The 18,160-nt window shown below is 27.6% G+C and overlaps 1 protein-coding gene across 1 annotated transcript; it reads left to right on the top strand.

The window, feature by feature from the left end:
* The first annotated feature begins 561 nt into the window (after positions 1 to 561).
* Positions 562 to 17,957, top strand: sel (canopy family protein seele). Its single transcript, XM_016074663.5, has 5 exons — positions 562 to 955; positions 3,235 to 3,350; positions 3,437 to 3,631; positions 14,129 to 14,231; positions 17,738 to 17,957. Exons 1-5 carry the CDS (start codon positions 874 to 876, stop codon positions 17,764 to 17,766), a joined length of 525 nt encoding a protein of 174 aa, XP_015930149.2. The 5' UTR covers positions 562 to 873; the 3' UTR covers positions 17,767 to 17,957.
* The last annotated feature ends 203 nt before the right edge of the window (positions 17,958 to 18,160 follow it).

The following is an 18,160-nucleotide window of genomic DNA, read 5'->3' as shown; positions in this document are numbered from 1 at the left end:
TCCACACTGACCGCAGCCAGTGATGCTTGACTTCGGTGATCTGCTGGGAACAGTATCTTAACGATCAGTTCACTGTGGGACGAATCACCGATGAAGGAGACTAGATAAAAAAAATATCAGAACCTATTTGGATGTGAAATGAAACTTACAAATAGTTACAAATATATATATACAATAGTTTATAGTTGCAAATATTACAACAAAGTTTTTTAAGTAGTTAAATATTTTGTTTGAATATTTAATAATTGAGAGTACTTCTCTTTTTGAGGATTCATAAAGGATTCGTTTTAATTTGAAAAAAAAAAAAATCCCCTTTCATTATTATTTTGTTCCGTGTCTCTCAATGAACAAAAGAAAAGCTATTTTAATGACGCGTGAGTTACATAAAAAGTCAATTTTATTTACGATTCTCTTTAATGGAAAAAAGGAGAAACTTTTATATCTCATAACTGTTACTAGATGGCAAAATTATTAGAAATAGTAGTTCCCATTTCTGACTAACATTCGTTTTGTAACTCGAATTGGTGCTCCTTCCTTTTTTGAGCAAAACCATTCGTTCTCGTTTAACCTGGTTGACCAATCGTATTTGTTGCAAGCGTTGCAAGCAATAGCAAATGGAACACCGCCACGTTTTGATGTGCGAAACTTGACAGACGAAGCTTACCTGTCATTACAAATGTTTTTGTTGTGATTTAATTTGTGATTGTATCATGCCCGCATTAAAAAAAGCCGGCAGTTGTTGATTTCTGAAATGTTAGAAGAGAACTTACTTGCCTCTTAAGAACTTGAGCATATGATTAAATGTTTTATTTATATTCAACATATATTTATTTATTGTCATTTTAATACTTAAGAAATCATCTTTTTTTAAACATGGAATCAAGGCGTTTGTTCTTATTGACGTTTTTTTATTTAGTCCACATTTCTGTCCAGCAGTCTGAGCTAAGATGCCTTGGTTTGTATGAAAGCAACATTTAAACTTTTCTAGAAATTTTTCTTGTTTTAAGGAATTTTACTAATGTGCCGAAGTTTAACGTGTGTTTATTTTTTTTTTTTGTATTAAATAAATTCTAATAAACGCTATTGTATACATGTTAAGTATTGTTAAGGAATCAAGGTAATTCAAAATAAATTTTTCTTCAAGAGAACTATTTTATTAGTAGTTAATTTACTGTGGCCCCAATTTAAAATATAGGGTGTCTTTATTATTTTTCGAATAAGCATTTAATATGTATTTTTTATTACATTATTCTCATGGGGGACATTTCTGTATCATGATCTATTGTGCCAACTACATTTGCCAAGGTGTCAAATAGATTTTAAATCTGCAAATTTAAAAAAAAAAAAAAAAAAAACATGTAGATGTTTGCTCCGGGGGTGGCTACCTATACCTTTCCAGTTGGTCCCTTTCTGTGTTGTTTTTCTAGTTTCTCGCGGACCATTGCATGGAAGTTGTTAGGACTTGGAGATTATTCTGCCACAGATCAGGATACAGAAATCTCACCTTCTCGTGTTTAATAAAATGATTTTTGTTTAGAGTCATTAAAACATTAAGCATATGGTTTTAATTTCTTTTCAATTAAGCAATTTTTTAATAATTTTATTTGAATAGGATCAAATTTATGTACTTGTAATACTAACACAAACAGTAAACCAACTTTTTAATCTTTAAAGTAAGATAATAGAATAATGTATATATTTTTTTAGTAATAAACAATGAGGATATTTCTGTAATATGATTTGGCTAGCTAACTACATTCACAAATACAAATGGATTTTTAATTCGTAATAACATGTAACAAAATGACATGTAAAGGTTTGCTTTGGGTGGTTATTTGTTTTCTACAAATTATTTTATAATTAAGGTATAAAAAGCTTCACGTTTTAAGGAATGTATCTTTAAATGGCAAAATACAAAGTTTGAACGTAATCTGTTTTGAGAAATCAAATTTTAAATACAACATTTTAAAATTTTATTACTTAAAAACTACTCTACTGATTTTGTTCAAATTTTTTATTTTGTCCTTAAAAATTATATAATTTAAAATGATGCAAAAATTTATAAATTGGATTAAAACTTGTTTGAATTTTATTAAATGAAATAATTAAAAATTATTAAAAAATTTATTTTTTAATAATTTTTAATATTTATTATTATTTATTTTTTTAATATATATTTACTACACTAATAAGCATAGAAAAAGTGATAACATATTAGATTAGACTCATAATTCATTAGATTTGGGGGCTCTTTTTTCTATATAAATTAAGAATTTAGACATATTTTAAGCAATGTAATTTGTCAATTTAATTGGTCATTAGAAAAATAAATGGAAGCAGTGCAAATTTTATAAATCATATAGTTTGTAAAACAAGGGCATTTGAAAGGTTTTTTTCTTAGCTAGCTCAAATGTTTATTAAAATTTAATGAAATTGTTTTTTTTGCAGCTTATGACTGCAACGTTGCTGACACGGCCAATTTAAAAATTCTTTAAGAAATGGTTAATAAAAATTTTTAGTTTTTAAAAATCATAATGATTCAACACAGCAAATAGTCAAAAGAAATCGAATTTTAAAGAAAATAAATTTTAACTGCTTTGTTTTGATAAAACTTAAAAAATAAAATCATTGAAAAGCAAACATGTGCTCATATAAGCACCTCACATTTAAATACTAAAAGTAAAAATGCAGTTTTTTCAGTCATTAATTATGCAAACACAATATATCTCTTAAAATAAGCTTTAATACAAATATTTAATGTTGCAATGGCAAATTTTTTATCTCTTTGTTAACTTTTAAATTTAATTTCTTCACATTCTATGCATTTTTAAGAATTTGCAACATTATTTTTAAAAAAATTAATATTCATAAAATTAATTTAATGACCTTTAATTTGATGTATGATTCATTAAATTTATTGAAAAAAAAGTTTTGAGCAAGCCAGGCTACAATAAGTATGGAATCACCCATTTGGCAGATGTATAAAGAGAATTTTTAAAAATAGTGATTCTGCACTCATTTCAGGGTTGCTAAGTAAGAAGATATTAATGATTTATATTTATTTATTGATTGAAATAATTTAGTTTTTAAAGGATGGAAAACATGTTATGCTGATATTTGCATGACAACTCAGTATTAAAAATTTATATATTTACAAATTTTTTGAATTTTCATAGTTTTTAAATTTTGTTTCATATTGATTTTTGCAATTGTTTATTTTGTTTTTAATTTCAGTATGTCGCCTTGTGGTAAATGAAATAACTTCTTCTGTGATAAATGAAGATCCAAAGAAAATTCTTGAAGTTGGTAGCTTTCGTATTCAGCCAGATGGTTCTCAGAAGCAATCTCAGGTTTTTATTTTTTTTTAATGCTTATAATTCTTAGTCATAATATTCTCTGCATTTCCTTTGAGATGAAACTATCTGATAAATTTTAGATTAAATATGCTGGATCTGAAACTCACTTAGGGGAAATTTTAGAAACTGTATGCAATTCAATAGAGGATTATGCTCAAGCCAAAGATAAAGAAACTGGTGAACTTACATTATTGAACTTATCGAAAGATGTTGATAAGCTTAGCACTCATGAATTAGTTCAAGATCCAGATTTAAACAGAAGTCTTAAATATTATGTGAGTATGTTTAATATATCAGTTAACATATTTTTTTCTTTACATAATTTTTCAGGGAAATTCCAACATAAGTGTCTCTGCTTTAAGTAGAGTAATAGTCAATGAACTAGTTGGGAAAAATCCAAGTGAGGACAAGTCTCTGTGACTCCAAAAGGCATGGATAACGCTAAAAAGCAATGCGCATATCTATTTCCATTTATTAAATTTAGAAAGTTTTTTTTTTTATATATATTTAGATAACTGAACATTTGTCAAATCCAAACTTTTGTCAGGTTTGCAAATTTGGGATTTTTGCCAGGTTCGCAAAAGTTTATGTAATTAAAATACTAATAGCATATTTTTAAAAATTTCTTTGAACAAATAGACATAATTAAGTTTGCTGTTAAAAACAAACAGTATATTTTATATTTTTTTGAAGAACGCAGACTTGTAATTAACACCTTTTACTTTATATAATTGTAGGGATGAAAGACTTCAAGGAGAAAGCAGAAATCCACTTTTTTCTCCCAATTTTGAAAATTTCCGGCAGTGTTGCAAAAACGTAATTTTTGCGGGATGCAATTGTTACAGAACCCCCCTCGCAAAACTGCTGAAACCCAAGCCACTGGAAATATAGCCATTCTTGGAACAAACTTTTTTTCCCTACAGTAGTCTCCTAAGACAGAATGATTGTCAGGAGAAAATGGGTGGGGCTTCTTCAGGGGCGCTGTTGCCTTGACAACTGCGACTTTCGCTGTAGAGTGGAAAAGATTTGGTTGTTGAGTTCTAAGCAGTTTTGTTTCAGCCCCCGATATTTCATCAAAGGTTTTCCTTTTTTGGTGCAATGCATATATGCTCAGCCGTAGATTATAGTCCTCTGGAATTCGCTAGTTCTTATTTTTGGCTGTTCTTGCGTTTGTTCGTGCACATATTTGTTTTTCGCTTACATGTGTCCTTTTCCCGTTGTGCATCATATTTTAAATGAATGAATGTATTTTAACGATGGAAGTAAATTTGATAGTAGAGCACAAAGTGCGTCCGATCCAATCAAAGCCAAAGTGACTAAAACTGTTAGTAACAATCTATCAGAAGATGTTGAGATGAAAGTTAGTGACTGTTTTAATTTAAAATGATTGACTGGCAATTAATTTAAAATGATAATTATTAAACCTTATACAGTACAGAACCATTTATCCAGTATCCAGAAAACCGGGAAAAATTTCGCTTGGTTTTCCCACCATTTTGAACGGGAAGGATGGAGAAAAAACGCGGAAGTGTTACTCATTTTTGAAGTATAGTAGAGGAAAAAGAGGGTGGAGGTAATTTCTCCACCATTTGTCAAGAGAAAACATCATTATTTCTTCTGTAACCTTGAAGATCTTTGGGACAAGAAGGGACAGGAAAAGGGCAAACTTTTTATTTTTTCCTGTGCATTCCAAAGAATCAGTGGTTTTCAGATAACCTGCCGTCAATCAAAAAGGAGTGGCATGCTCTTTTGGTTTTCTCTTTGATTTACGTGAGGGACGGAGCACAAGCATTGCACACGCATATTGCAGAGATGCCAACTGCTCCGGACACGCTAAAATAAGTAAGAAAACGGTAAATAACTACAAAGTAAATTTTGAAACTATTTTACTATTTTTGCTTGCTATAAAAGATATAGCAGGACATAAGTACTATAAAGTGGGGAATTATATAAGCCTACGAATTATTGAGAAATAATGGTGGATTAAAATCTACTAAATTGAATTTATTAAACCAAGAATCACAATAGTTAAACTACCACTTTAAAATATATATTTACTGTCCGGAGCAAGTTGGCATCTCTGATATTGTTGAACAGAAGGTGAAAGAGAAATAAAAAGAAAAATATATCCCTACACATTGCTAAGTAAAAAAAAAAAAAAACTGTGATGGAAGTACAAAATTGGAATATGAAAACGATTGAAATACGGCTATTTTTAGTTCAATGATAAATTAAGAATATAGTTAAGTTGATCATTTACAAAATGATAAGATTAAATTCTATCATTTAAAAAGTAATCAGAAGAATTTAGTAAATTAAAACTCAAAACATAATTGGACACAATTTTACCCCGAAACTTAGAATTATCAGAGAATTCGACACTTAAATTGCAAGATTTCGCTTCCGTTTTCAATACCGTAATTTGCGCTCGCACAACACTAAAGTTTTAAAAAAAATCCGAATTTTATCCGAATGGAGTGTTGTCACTTAGACGTCCGAGTCAAGGAACTTGAAACTTCTGCCGTGAGAGAGTTGGCATGTTAGATTTTTTTAAAAATCTTTTTGTTCAGTTTTTCCATTTTTGTGTTCTGTGAATTATTATGACAGATTATTGATTTATAATTTCTGACGATACATTATTATTACAATTTAAAAGTTTTTTTAGAATTTTTATTATCTTCTATTATATTTATATATTGGACACTAATTAAGGAAACAATATTTTTCAATTAAATAAATTCAGTTTCTTTCATTTGATCATGATTTCTTCTAATATTTTCAAATTTTGCTTGATGTGGAATCGCATTTGCTTTCGTTAAAAATCCTCTCATTTTATATAAAAAAATAAACGGAGAAGATTATTTAATAATGAAGCATACAATTATTTATTACTAAAATTAGACGGTTATTTTATGAAGCAGATTGCAGCTTTTTCTTTTTAAAAGTGATTTTTTTTCTGATTCCACTACCTTTTTTGTTTCCTCCCATCATCCACAATAAATTTTGTACTTCATAAATTATATTTTTTTAATCATCAATTTTACGATAATTTTGTTTTAATTCAGTAGATTTTATAATCTCCCGGTTTTAATATTTATGTTAGAGCCCTTTCTAGTTATTGTTTCTGTTTGGTAATTTTCTAGCTTTGTTTTTTATTTAATTTGGTTTTATTTAGCTTATTATAATTTGCCTCAATTGCAGTTAAATTAATGACTTCAATTAACTTATATATTTGTTAGCTTCTTTTTGTGTTTATTTGGTATTATGATCAAAATAAGTTTTTATTTATTTGCTGTTTTACCATCTTAATTTATATTTTTCTATCTATCCATTTTATGTATGATTCATTTTTTTTATAGAAAATCTAAACATATTGCATTTTTATAATTTTTTCCACTTCTATTTTTAAAAACGTTTTCCAGTTGATTAAATATGTTTTAATTTCATTTAAATGTAAATAATTTGTTGAATATTTTCATTAATTTAGTTTTTTGGGGGATGGCTGTTGAAAAGCTGTTCTAATAATTTATTGATTAATTAGTTCTCCCTTAAGATTTCATTTTTTTTTGTATCTTCTTTTTTTCTTTAGGGGATAATTTATTTATTTTGTACCTAAAGATTAAAAATATATGTTTTTATAGTTTATTTATTTTTATTATTATTATTTTTTGCTTATCTGTTGGTAAAATGCATTATTTTTTAGTTATTTATTCTTTTTGTGATTTAACTTAATAAATAAGGATTAACTTTAACAATGGATTGTTTATATATTTGTTAGCTTCTTTATAGGACGGTTCAATATTAAGTGCTAAAATATGCGCTGTTTTACAATCTTATTGGTGCTTTTCTTTTCAATAATACATTGGATTTTAATTAGCGTTTAAATTTTGGTTTTTTTGTTTTTCCTTTTCAGTTTAAAATGACAGGCAACATAAATAAAATAATCTTGCTATTTTTAGCAATGTAATTTAACAACTACTTGACCTGTCTCAATCCCTCCCAACCACCTTCTGTAAAATGGATGACTCATGGGACACCTGGTCTTTACTGTTAGAAAGAATAGTTTAAAGAAGTTTCACATCTTGGCCTTCACCTCCAGATGAGCACATATTTTACATACAGCTTCATTTATTTGACATTCGTTCCACCCCCTTCTCTCTTATAACTGACATTAGTAGATTATTCATAATCATCTACTCGTGCTAGGATCAGTTAAAACGTGTTAGGTGAAAGCTTGGAATCTTTTTAGTGTGTTAAAAATTTATTTCAATTTTGGAATTTTAAAGCACATGTTGTATATTTTGTGATCTCTAAAGAAAATATCTTCGTTAAATTCTATTTCAACCTCTAAGAAAAGAAAGCGTGTGAGTTTATCTGTAAAAACAAAGGTTTCAATTTTAAAGAAGTTAGATGAAGGTTCTTCTGTAAAATCTCTTAGCTTATAACGTATGGACTCAAACAATTTACGATCTTCAAAAAGATGGTCAAAAGAAAAAAAATACTGACTCTGTTTTCAAATTCTGAGCGAGAAGATGCAATGAAAAATCAAAAGACTTTGCATCAGGCAAAAAAATGAGAATGTCGACAAAGTATTAATGGAGTGGATAAGACAGAGAAGATCTGAAAATTTTCCTTTAACTAAATAATTATGGCTCGGGTGAAAAACGTTCATAATGAGCTTGGGATTGAAAAAAAATTGCGAGTACAGCATAGGATGGTTTGCCCGATTCAAAGAGAGAAATGGCATTCGATTAACAAAATTTTGCGGTGAAAAATCCTCAGCTGGTACAGAATCCGCTGAGAATTATGTAGATTTTGTGATAAATATAGTTCAGACTCAGATCTTGACCTTAGAACAAATCTTTAAAGTTGATGATACGGGTCTCTATTATAAATATCTACCAGATACTACTTACACTACAACAGATGAAATCAATCCTAGTGGTTTCAAGATTGCAAAAGATAGGTTGACATAATTAGCCTGCGCGAATGCAGCGGGCATGTGTAAATTGAAAATGACAGTTGTCGGCAAAAGTAAGAATCCCCGGACATTAAAAGGTGTTAAAGTTTTGCCTGTAGTTTATAAAGCTAATAAAAAGGAATGAATCACGCAGGAACTTTTTACCACATGGTTCCAGAAAGAATTTGTGCCCCAGTCACATGCGCATTGCTAATCGGTGGGATTGCCTGATGACTGCAAAATTGTTTTGTTTTTAGACAACTGTACCGCACATCCACCTGCAGCTGTTTTAACTGCCAATAATATAGAAATTCAATATCTCCCCCCGAACTGTACGTCCTTGATACAGCCTCTCGATCAAGGCATTTTATGAAGCTTAAAATGCCGTTATAAAGTAGAGTTTTTAAAGAAGCTGATCCACCCAGCTAATGAAGGAAAATCTATCCAGGATTTTCTGAGAACATTCAATGTGAAAGATGCTATCTAGTTACCAGCAAAAGCATGGGAATTTGTTTCACATGATACATTAACTCACGCATGGCGGAAGTTTATACCGAATTTTTTTTATTTAGAAAAGGATGTTGACGACTCTCCTTTTGAAGGATTTAGAATTTCAAAAGAAAAAGATCTCCAAAATGAACTCCGGGAATACTCGAAAATAGCTAGAGCGGGATCTTATGTCAGAAGCAAAGATCAATGAGTGTTTTAATATGGATAATGACGCCCCAATTGTAAAAAAAATGACGGATTCTGAAATTATTCAGATGGTGTTGAATCCAGATTTGTATTTTTTTAATATTACTTTTCTTGTTGAAACTAATAAATTATTTTATTTTTTTAAAGGTTATTTTTCTTTTTTTTAAAAAAATGTTTGACTTTGTTTTCCTTGTAATTTGGGTACGATAAAACGTCGATAATCTGCATTTTTTGCCGATCCAGAAAACCGAGAAATTCAGACATCCGTGATAGCGATGATCCCGAGCAGCCCAGATAATTGGTTCTCTACTGTATATTGCTGAATTTTCTTTAATATAGTAGTGGTCAAAGACATTGAGAATTATCTTTAAGAGGAATTTAAATTTCGCTCTCTAAATGCTTTTGCCACTTTTAATATAAAATAAAAATATAATGGAAGTAAGTTATGTTTTTATGTATCTTATTGATATCATAGTATTACATAGAACACTCCCTCCCTCCCCTTCCTTGTGTCTGGATTGTAAAAGTTAGCTTTTATTTTTGTCCACTTTCATGCCTGTAATTAGCAAACTTATTCTTATTGATCACTGATTTTACAGTGAGAAAATGAATTCAAATGTTTCAGCACTATTTTCTGCTATTAAAAGTTTTCAATTATTGCATTAGAAATACTTATTGATGACCAAAGTTTATGCCATTATGTATTCTTAAAAACTTATACGTATTTTTCCTTAAGTATTTTTAAAATGTAATTTTATGAAGTTTTTTTTATCAAATTACATTTTTTAAAACTATTTTTATTGCACAATTGACAGAAAAATCAATGGTGAACAAGTCTTGTTTAAAGGAATTGAAAGTAAAGACAGTTTTTGTTTTAAACAAATAAAGAAATATTTAATCATTTTAGGATAATCACATATTTTTTAAAGGGGTAAAGGTGCATACAACCCAGTAATTTTCTCAGGTATATAAAATATATTTTTGAAAGCTTTATCATTTAACTATATTCATTGAGTTAATATATATTCATATAATCTGTATTTATTGAATGTATTGGTTATATTATTTAATGGCATTACAAATTCTTATTGATTTATGAATTCTTATTTGAGAAGATAATTAGTATTCACCTAAACAATATTGCACAGTGAAAACAAATTCCTTTAGACTCATTCATAGTATCTAAATTCAATCGTAAAAAAAAAAAAAAAAACTGTTTTGTACAAACCCTGTTAATTAGTCAATGAATTACAAACACTGGTGTTCAAAAAATTAATCCCTACAAATAAAAAATGTAAGTGTTATCTATACATTAAAAAAATTTTCACCAAAAAAAGTTAAGGAATCTGCATATTGGCTATTAATTGATTTATTTCATTGCCAAGGCTCTTTTTCTTAGCTCTATGCATTCAATGTGTTGGCAGAAAAGAAGGTTTGAGAAATAATAACAAATTTTAATAAAATCAAAACATTTAGCAACCATAAAACTGTTTTCGAATTCTATGCAGCTGTTAGGCAGCTGTAGAGGGAATCTCTAAAATTAGGTCTTATTCTGCTCTTCATTAAAGTTGTGGTGAATTTTATTTACTGAAAAGGGATTAAATATAATTTAGTTTTAAAATATTAGAAAATATATTATGCACATTTCAGCATGGTAAGAATTTTTCTGTGAGCTGGTGTATCCTGTTCACAAAATTAAATTTTTAGATTTAATCTACTCATTCCTCACAGATGCTGACATTATCTGTCTTATTAGATCTGAAAATAAGTAGTGAGTCAAAAAAAAAAAAAAAAAAACTTGAACTAGAAGTATTTTTTTTAAAAAAGTTCTATGATGAAAGTACATCAATGTAGAAAATGTCTGGAAAACAATTTTCACTAAAATGTCCAATGTCTCCATTCAAAATTTTGATTCTTTAGAGTAGGGGTGCACAACCTTTTTGAGTGAAAGCCACTTGCACATCAGGTTGACTACCAAAAAGCCGCACATGTATTGGAAAATATAGTAATATTTATTTAAACTTAGTTATATATTTGTTGAAAATTAAAAGTATTTAATTGTTAGAATTCATTCAAAAATAATAAAACTAATGCTTTTTTTAAGAAAAAAGTTCAATTTTCATCTTATCAAAATTAATAAACATTGGAAAATAAAATCTTTTTTTTTAATCATATCGCACAACACAAAAGTTCATTTGAAAATAAATTCTCATTAAAAAAAAAATTGCAATGCTCACATAATGAAATTAGGAAAATTTTAATACATATAAAATTGATATAAATATGATATATATTTGTATAATAAAATTGATATAAATTCAAATTAAATATTTTAAATGAAGAAAATTTATAAGGTTTAAACAAAAGCCTGAAATGAAAACAAAACAGCTATAGTTCAAAATAAAATTCAATATTTATTTGGTAATGTACTTTATTATTTCTTTTTGTTGATTGTTAGATTTTTTTATATAGTAAAAGTTTTTTTTTTACCGAAAAAATATCACATCAGCAACAAAAAAATTGAAATCGAAATTGCAAACAGTGAGCAGTTTAAAAATTCAAGTTTCTCACCACTTAGTGAATTTTTCAGGTTGCAATAACATTCCATTAAAATTAGGGATGTAACGAGTATTTGGCCCTTTTGTCAGAAATTCAGTTGGTTGAATGATCGGCCAAATATTCAGCAGCATTTTTTTTTGAAAAGTTTTTTTTTTGAATTTGTATAGATATTATAAAGAATAATATAAAACTGCATTTTTAACTATATTATATTGTTTATTATAAGATATAGTTTTTACACAATTTTGTTAAGCTTTAAAATCCATGTTGCTCATGGCTAGCAAATTTATCTAGAAGGCGAAAAACGAAATCTGAAGAATTGAACCTAGATTACAATTGTTTTTGTACTTCTCTTTTTTTTTAAAAGAAAAATATTATATTCAGACAAGTCAATAGTCATTTTTTCGTCACTTTTAGTTCTAAGAATTCTAAGGATTTTTTTCTTCATTTTTGCTGTTTTTATTGTAATGCAGCATTTATTGGAACGTCTATTACTATAAATTTAATCTCACTTTTTCCCTATACTGTAATATAGATAACCGGTAACATAGAAAATTGTGATTTTCATCATTTAAGTTTTGTTTTAAGAACAATGAACAATTTATTTTTTGTTTCTCTTTTTTTTCTTTTTAATTAACTTTTCTTTTTATAGGCATTTTAATCATAATACAGCATATACAGTACTCTTGTGACTTAAATTAACATAATTAAAATAAAGTTAATAAAAATTTGCTGGAATATATATATATATATATATATATATATATATATATATATATATATATATATATATATATATATATATATATAAATGTTTTTCGTATAACTTTCAATTCATTCTTTCAAATAAAAAAAAATATTTTTTTTAAAGTTTTGCTGCGATCACAAGTTTTTTGAAAGGCTACTGCTATGCTTAAGACAATTTCCTGCTTTGAATTTACACCAGAATAAATAAAAAATATCAATAACGTAAGCTTTCCTACATTTTAAAATCTAAAACTATTCTATATAAAAAATTTATTCAACAATTCTTTCACTTAACATGAAAATAAATCTTCAAAATTAATTTGATATATACTTTAAAATTACAATTAATATGGTTAATATGAATGAAGAAATTTTTTTTTGTTTATAACTCATAATTTTAATAATACCAGGTATACATAACTCATTCTAACACCTTTTTTACTGAACTAAGAAATCTTAAATATTCAGAACTAAAAAATTTCAACTATTAACAATGTTACAGTGGGCACCATTGAAATTTAATGTTATAGAAATAAGTTATATTAAACCCACATTTTTATTAATCTACATTAGGGCACAATTTATTATACAGATAGTTATTGACCATTTAAAAAAAGTTTGATTTAATTACGAATATTCAAACGAAAGCAAGGACATATTGGCTTTCACCCCACAGCAATAGTAAATGAATGACAGATGGACACATGAATAAATGTCTGTTCGTGAATAAACACGGTGACTCCTCATTTCAGAAGAAAGCGAAATTAAGTGTTTTTAGCTTAAAAATAACTTCATAAATAGCACTCATAGGAAAGTAATAAAATGTTCTCTGGGAGTTTTAAGGGATTTTAAATGCATTAAGATTTTTTGAAAAAAATTCACTGTTAATTGTCCATTCCAGTCACTCTTTCTTAAAAGAAATTAGTTTAAAATCTGGTGATTCATCACGTTTGACTGACAAAAGAGAATATGTATAATATTAAGTAGAGGTTACTGCATAAGATACAAATGAGAACAATTCTGTGAATCATTCCATTCTCCTTTTTTTAAAAGAAGTTTGCTTGAAATTCTTTTCTAGATAAGAGATGAAAGAAAATGTTATTCTTTTCTCTCTACATATTATAAACCACTCTCTTCTGCCTGTCAAACATGATGATGAATTCAGGTTCAGGTAAACATCCTGTATTGCATTTGTTGTTGCATTTCTTTAGTATTGAGAAATAGATTAAGGTATAAGTGAAATTTAATGCATATATTTGTTAGATTTGTGACTATAGTTAGTTTTGCAAAGTTTGAGTGTTGCTATAACGCTTAAAGTCTTCAAATATTGCAAACTTTAAAAAATATCCCTTATTTTTTATTTTAATAAAAATTTAATAGTGTATTCCTTAAGCTATACCATTTGTTTGACATAAAAGAAATATGGAATTTAGCATGTTATTAATTTACAGGCAGAGTTGAATGATCAGCTGTAAAGTAACACTGATAGTGAATTATGCTTAATTATATAGGGTTAAGTAAAATAATAATTTTAGTATGTCTTGAGTTTATTTCTTTGTGCTGTATTTGAACAAGTGAAGTTTTATTAATAAGGTAAAATTTAAGAAGAGTGAAACAGAACCTAAAGCATCTTAATAGCAATTTTTACTTATTAAATTTTGAAATTAATAAGTTTAAATTTAATGTTTCATTTTGCACTTTTAGTTTTTTTTTGCATCGGTAAACTAAGCTATAGATAGTATAATTTGACTAAATGTTCTCAAATCCATTTACCAGTAATATTTATATGCTATTTTAATTCTGAATTTAGTGTGAAAGCTTTGTTGAGGATTATGAAGATGATGTCATGGCCTTATTTAAATCTTCAGATAAGTTTGAACAGTTCAGTACTAAATTGTGTACAAATTCTGCAGGTAAAGATTATTTAATAGTAAAAAGTTAATATTGTTTTATCAATTTTATATTGTTTTATCAGTTTTATATTGTTTTATCAGTTTTTTGTTGTCTTAATCCAGTGTTTTCATTATAGAAAAAAAAATGGGATAGAATTTTTCACCCTTTCTCAAAAACAGGGTGAGATTTCAAAAAGTTAAGGGAGATTTCTACAAATTAAAAAAACACAAATATACTCAAATTTTTTTCATTTAATTACATTACGTTTTTAACATCTTCTATTTTTTAAAGCATTGAATATTTTTGCTGCATCTTCATATGAAAAATGTTCTATATCTATGTACTTCAGCTATTCTCATTAGGTTGCTCAAATGCTTATCAGTCAATCTGTTACAATATTTTGTCTTAATTCGGTTTTGGGTGCTAAAAGACCTTTCAACAGATGCTGAACTATTCGGAATCATTAAGTAAATTTGTAGCTTTGTGCAACACTTTCCCATCCTCTACAGCTGCTAGCATACGCTGTTCAATTACTTCTGCTATAGAATAGTGAAGTTCGTTGAAGATATTTCCATGTTCACATTTCACGCTAGGTCTTCCAGCATAGTTTTCACACTTTTGAACTTTTACAAATTGCTCTAAATTACTGAAGAGGATGTTTGGTTATTCATTAACAGCTAACAATATAGCTGACTATAAATAACTTATTATAAAGGACTCATTTTTTCCCTCAGCACTTGTCGTAGCTGCTTTCATGTCTTTTCGGCAATTTTATGCTTCTGCAGCTTGCATATGTTGGTGGAAATTGTTATGCATTTGTAGAGAAGTGGTTTTGTAAGATGTACAACCGTCTATGAGAAGAAAAAAAATTCAATGTATCTTATAAAAATTCCAAATTTTTTTAAATCAATAAAAAATTATCTTTTAATGTTTTAAAACTGTTATATTTATGATTGTACATCTTCAATTCAAAGTGATATTAGATACAAGTGGATGAAGTGATATTTTCATAGGTGCATATCAGAATGAAAACAAGAAAGTGATTTCTCTACTAACTATACCTGTATAGGGTAATATTACTTAGATTTACTAGCTTAAAATAAGAATTCAAGCTTATTCAGCAATAATCGAGTTAAAAAGTAAAATGTATCCAAACTTCAAAAGTACCAAAGAAATAAACAAAAAACTTAGTCCCAAATAATTATTCAGTTAAAATTGAAAATTTATCTCAATCACTGAAGTACAAATTTTTTGTTTTAATATTTTTTGTGTTCCCTTATTTGACCTTTTTTGCATTTGGTGCAGATGTTTGCCTGGTTACTGGAAGAGGCTTTAATGGTCTCTCATAAAGGTTTTCTGCCACACAAAGTCTATAAAAAATTCCCAACCTCCCAAAAGTTATCGTAAATAAAGGTTGTTTTTCCTGATGGTTTGACTATATTTATATATATATATACATATATATATATAGTTGAAAATACAGTATGTTTGCTAGAATCAAAAGCATAAATTGGAATGGGTGCTTTTTGAAATTTTATTTTCTATACATTTTATTTCTATACAGATTTGTTCTGTATGTGTATTTTTATTCATTTTTTGCAATATTTTTTGTGTACATTTATGTTAAAAAACAATAACAAGAAATATTAATCGTTAAAATATTTTCAATATACTTATATTGTTATATTTAATCGTTTATGCAGAATGTCATGGAAGTTGTAGTTCTCAAGCCTTATAAATTCAGGGGTCTGTCCAGGGCAAATTTACTACCATTTAACGGTACCTTCACAAATTCAACTTAAAGAAAAACGGTAGTTTCACAAAATATTTTTAACAAAGCAAGTTCTACGATTCACCTCCCTGCCTCTTAAAATTTTGTTTTTGTATCCCCATAAAAAACTATAAATCCCGGGTTAATGATGCATTTTGACTTGCAATGAACCTTTCCGCGGATAACTATTATGACATAGTAGAAGAATTTGTTTCCTACCCAGTTTATACGAAGAATGCTTGCTCCGTTTAATTGTCGCTAATACCACGCAAACCCCGTTCTCGTTGCAATCTGGAAAAAAAGAGCTTTTCTGATAGCTGTCTTCTATGAATCAGTAGCATGTGCTTGGTCAGATAGTGAGGTAAGCCTAATTCGTTTGCTTACACCATATTATAGCGAGCTGTTTTGTTGCATAGTTTTTTAAAATGAAACTATTATCATAAACATTCTTCTAAATTTATTCTTTTATTTTTTCCTTTATTTTTTGATAAAATTTTTTTTTTCTTTGTGAAACTTTTTTCTATGACCCAGTCAAAAATGTATAATAATTTTAGACTCATAATGAAAATAACTTTTAGTGCTAGCACTGTTAAATAAATGTTTTTATTAAATTCAAACTGAAATTTAACCAGGGTGCGTAGCGTTTGTTAAAAGTACTTAAAGGTGCTTTTTTGAGGATTTCGTTTTTAAAAGCTTTTAAAGGTGGTTTTTTCAGCTGGCGTTTTTAAAAAAGTACATTTTCTTCCGAATAAATTTTTTCCCCCTTCAGTGATATCTGGTGGATCCCATGCATTTAACGAAAAATGGGGAGTTTGCTACGTAATCATTCACGCGGACTTCATGTCGTACCCACGTTATGTTTTGCGCATGCGCGCACACTTGAAACCGAAACCCGAGTGCTTCAATTCAGATAGAGAATATCAGATCCTTATGAAATGTTTTTCTTTTTAATTTATTTTAATTTTGTTCTAGTTTATTTTATTTTACTTCAAACACTTTTTTTGACGTAAGGGGTAAGGGTACTTTTGTTCTGAGTTCAGGGTCAAGTTGAATTCACTCGGTGATGTGGGAAAGTACTGATTGTTTCGATTTACGCCCGTTTCTTTTTGTTTTTCTTTAACGCTAAAACTGCTTATAAAAAGTTTTTGTTTTTCAATAATATCATTGATTGAATATGAATTTTTTGAGTGCTTGAAAAGTTTTTAAAAAGTGCTTAAAAAGTTTTTAAAAAGTGCTTATTTTTGATTCTGAGATTTGGCTATGCACCCTGTTAACTATGTACAATGATTTATATCGATTTTTAATCAATTAATTTTGAATCAATGATTAATTTTGAATCAATTTTTAGCCCCAAATTTTACAGTAACAAAATAGTTTTTTAATATATGAGAAAAAATATAGATATTTACCTGTCATAAATGATTTTTTTTGTAATGACAATTTTTGAAAATATTTCCTCCTTTACCATATTTTTGTGTTGATTTTTTAGTCCAATTTTTAATTTTCTCAAATTATTAGATATAATTTGTGAAAATTAAAAATATTTGTGAAATTGAATTTGTGAAAATTTTCATAAAATAGGTAACTTAAAAAAAAAAAAAAAAACCTAGACAGACCCCTGAAATTTGGTAAAACTAGGATTGATTGATTTATTTTAAAAAATGCCAAATTGTTCTAATAAACACTATTATTTTTTTTTTAATAACAGTTTTGGTGGTTATTGAAATTTCTAATATCAATTTTTTTTCCTTCCAGGTTATTGCTCATCTAGAACTGAATTATAATTATAGTTTTGTTAACACTTTGTACTCCTTTTACTAAATTATTTTCTTTACAAATATGTTCAAGGCACTATGTATGCTTAAAAGTTATTAAAGTTGTATTAAGATTTTTTATATAGGATTTTTATGTTTATATGAATATTCTATATGTAAATTAATGAATCTCTGAAAGTGAATAAAGAGTGTTTATCATATCTTATGTCTAATTAAATAATATAGTTTCAGGATTGCTAACTTCTTGGCATCAAATGTAAAATGCTTAATTTTCCAGAATATGGAATATGTCCATATGCCAAGATATATTTTTCTGCATTTTGAAGCAAATAAGTCATTAAGTCAGTGTAAAACAATTTAATTTCTAAATTTCTTTGAAAATCAAATGGAAACTTTTAATTAT

Source organism: Parasteatoda tepidariorum, chromosome 11 (genome assembly GCF_982258835.1).
Source record: "Parasteatoda tepidariorum strain Cologne lab strain chromosome 11, Ptep-v5.0, whole genome shotgun sequence".
Classification (NCBI taxonomy): domain Eukaryota; kingdom Metazoa; phylum Arthropoda; class Arachnida; order Araneae; family Theridiidae; genus Parasteatoda; species Parasteatoda tepidariorum.
The sequence above is the reverse complement of the archived record's forward strand: the minus strand, read 5'-3'. Positions and strand labels throughout refer to the sequence as shown.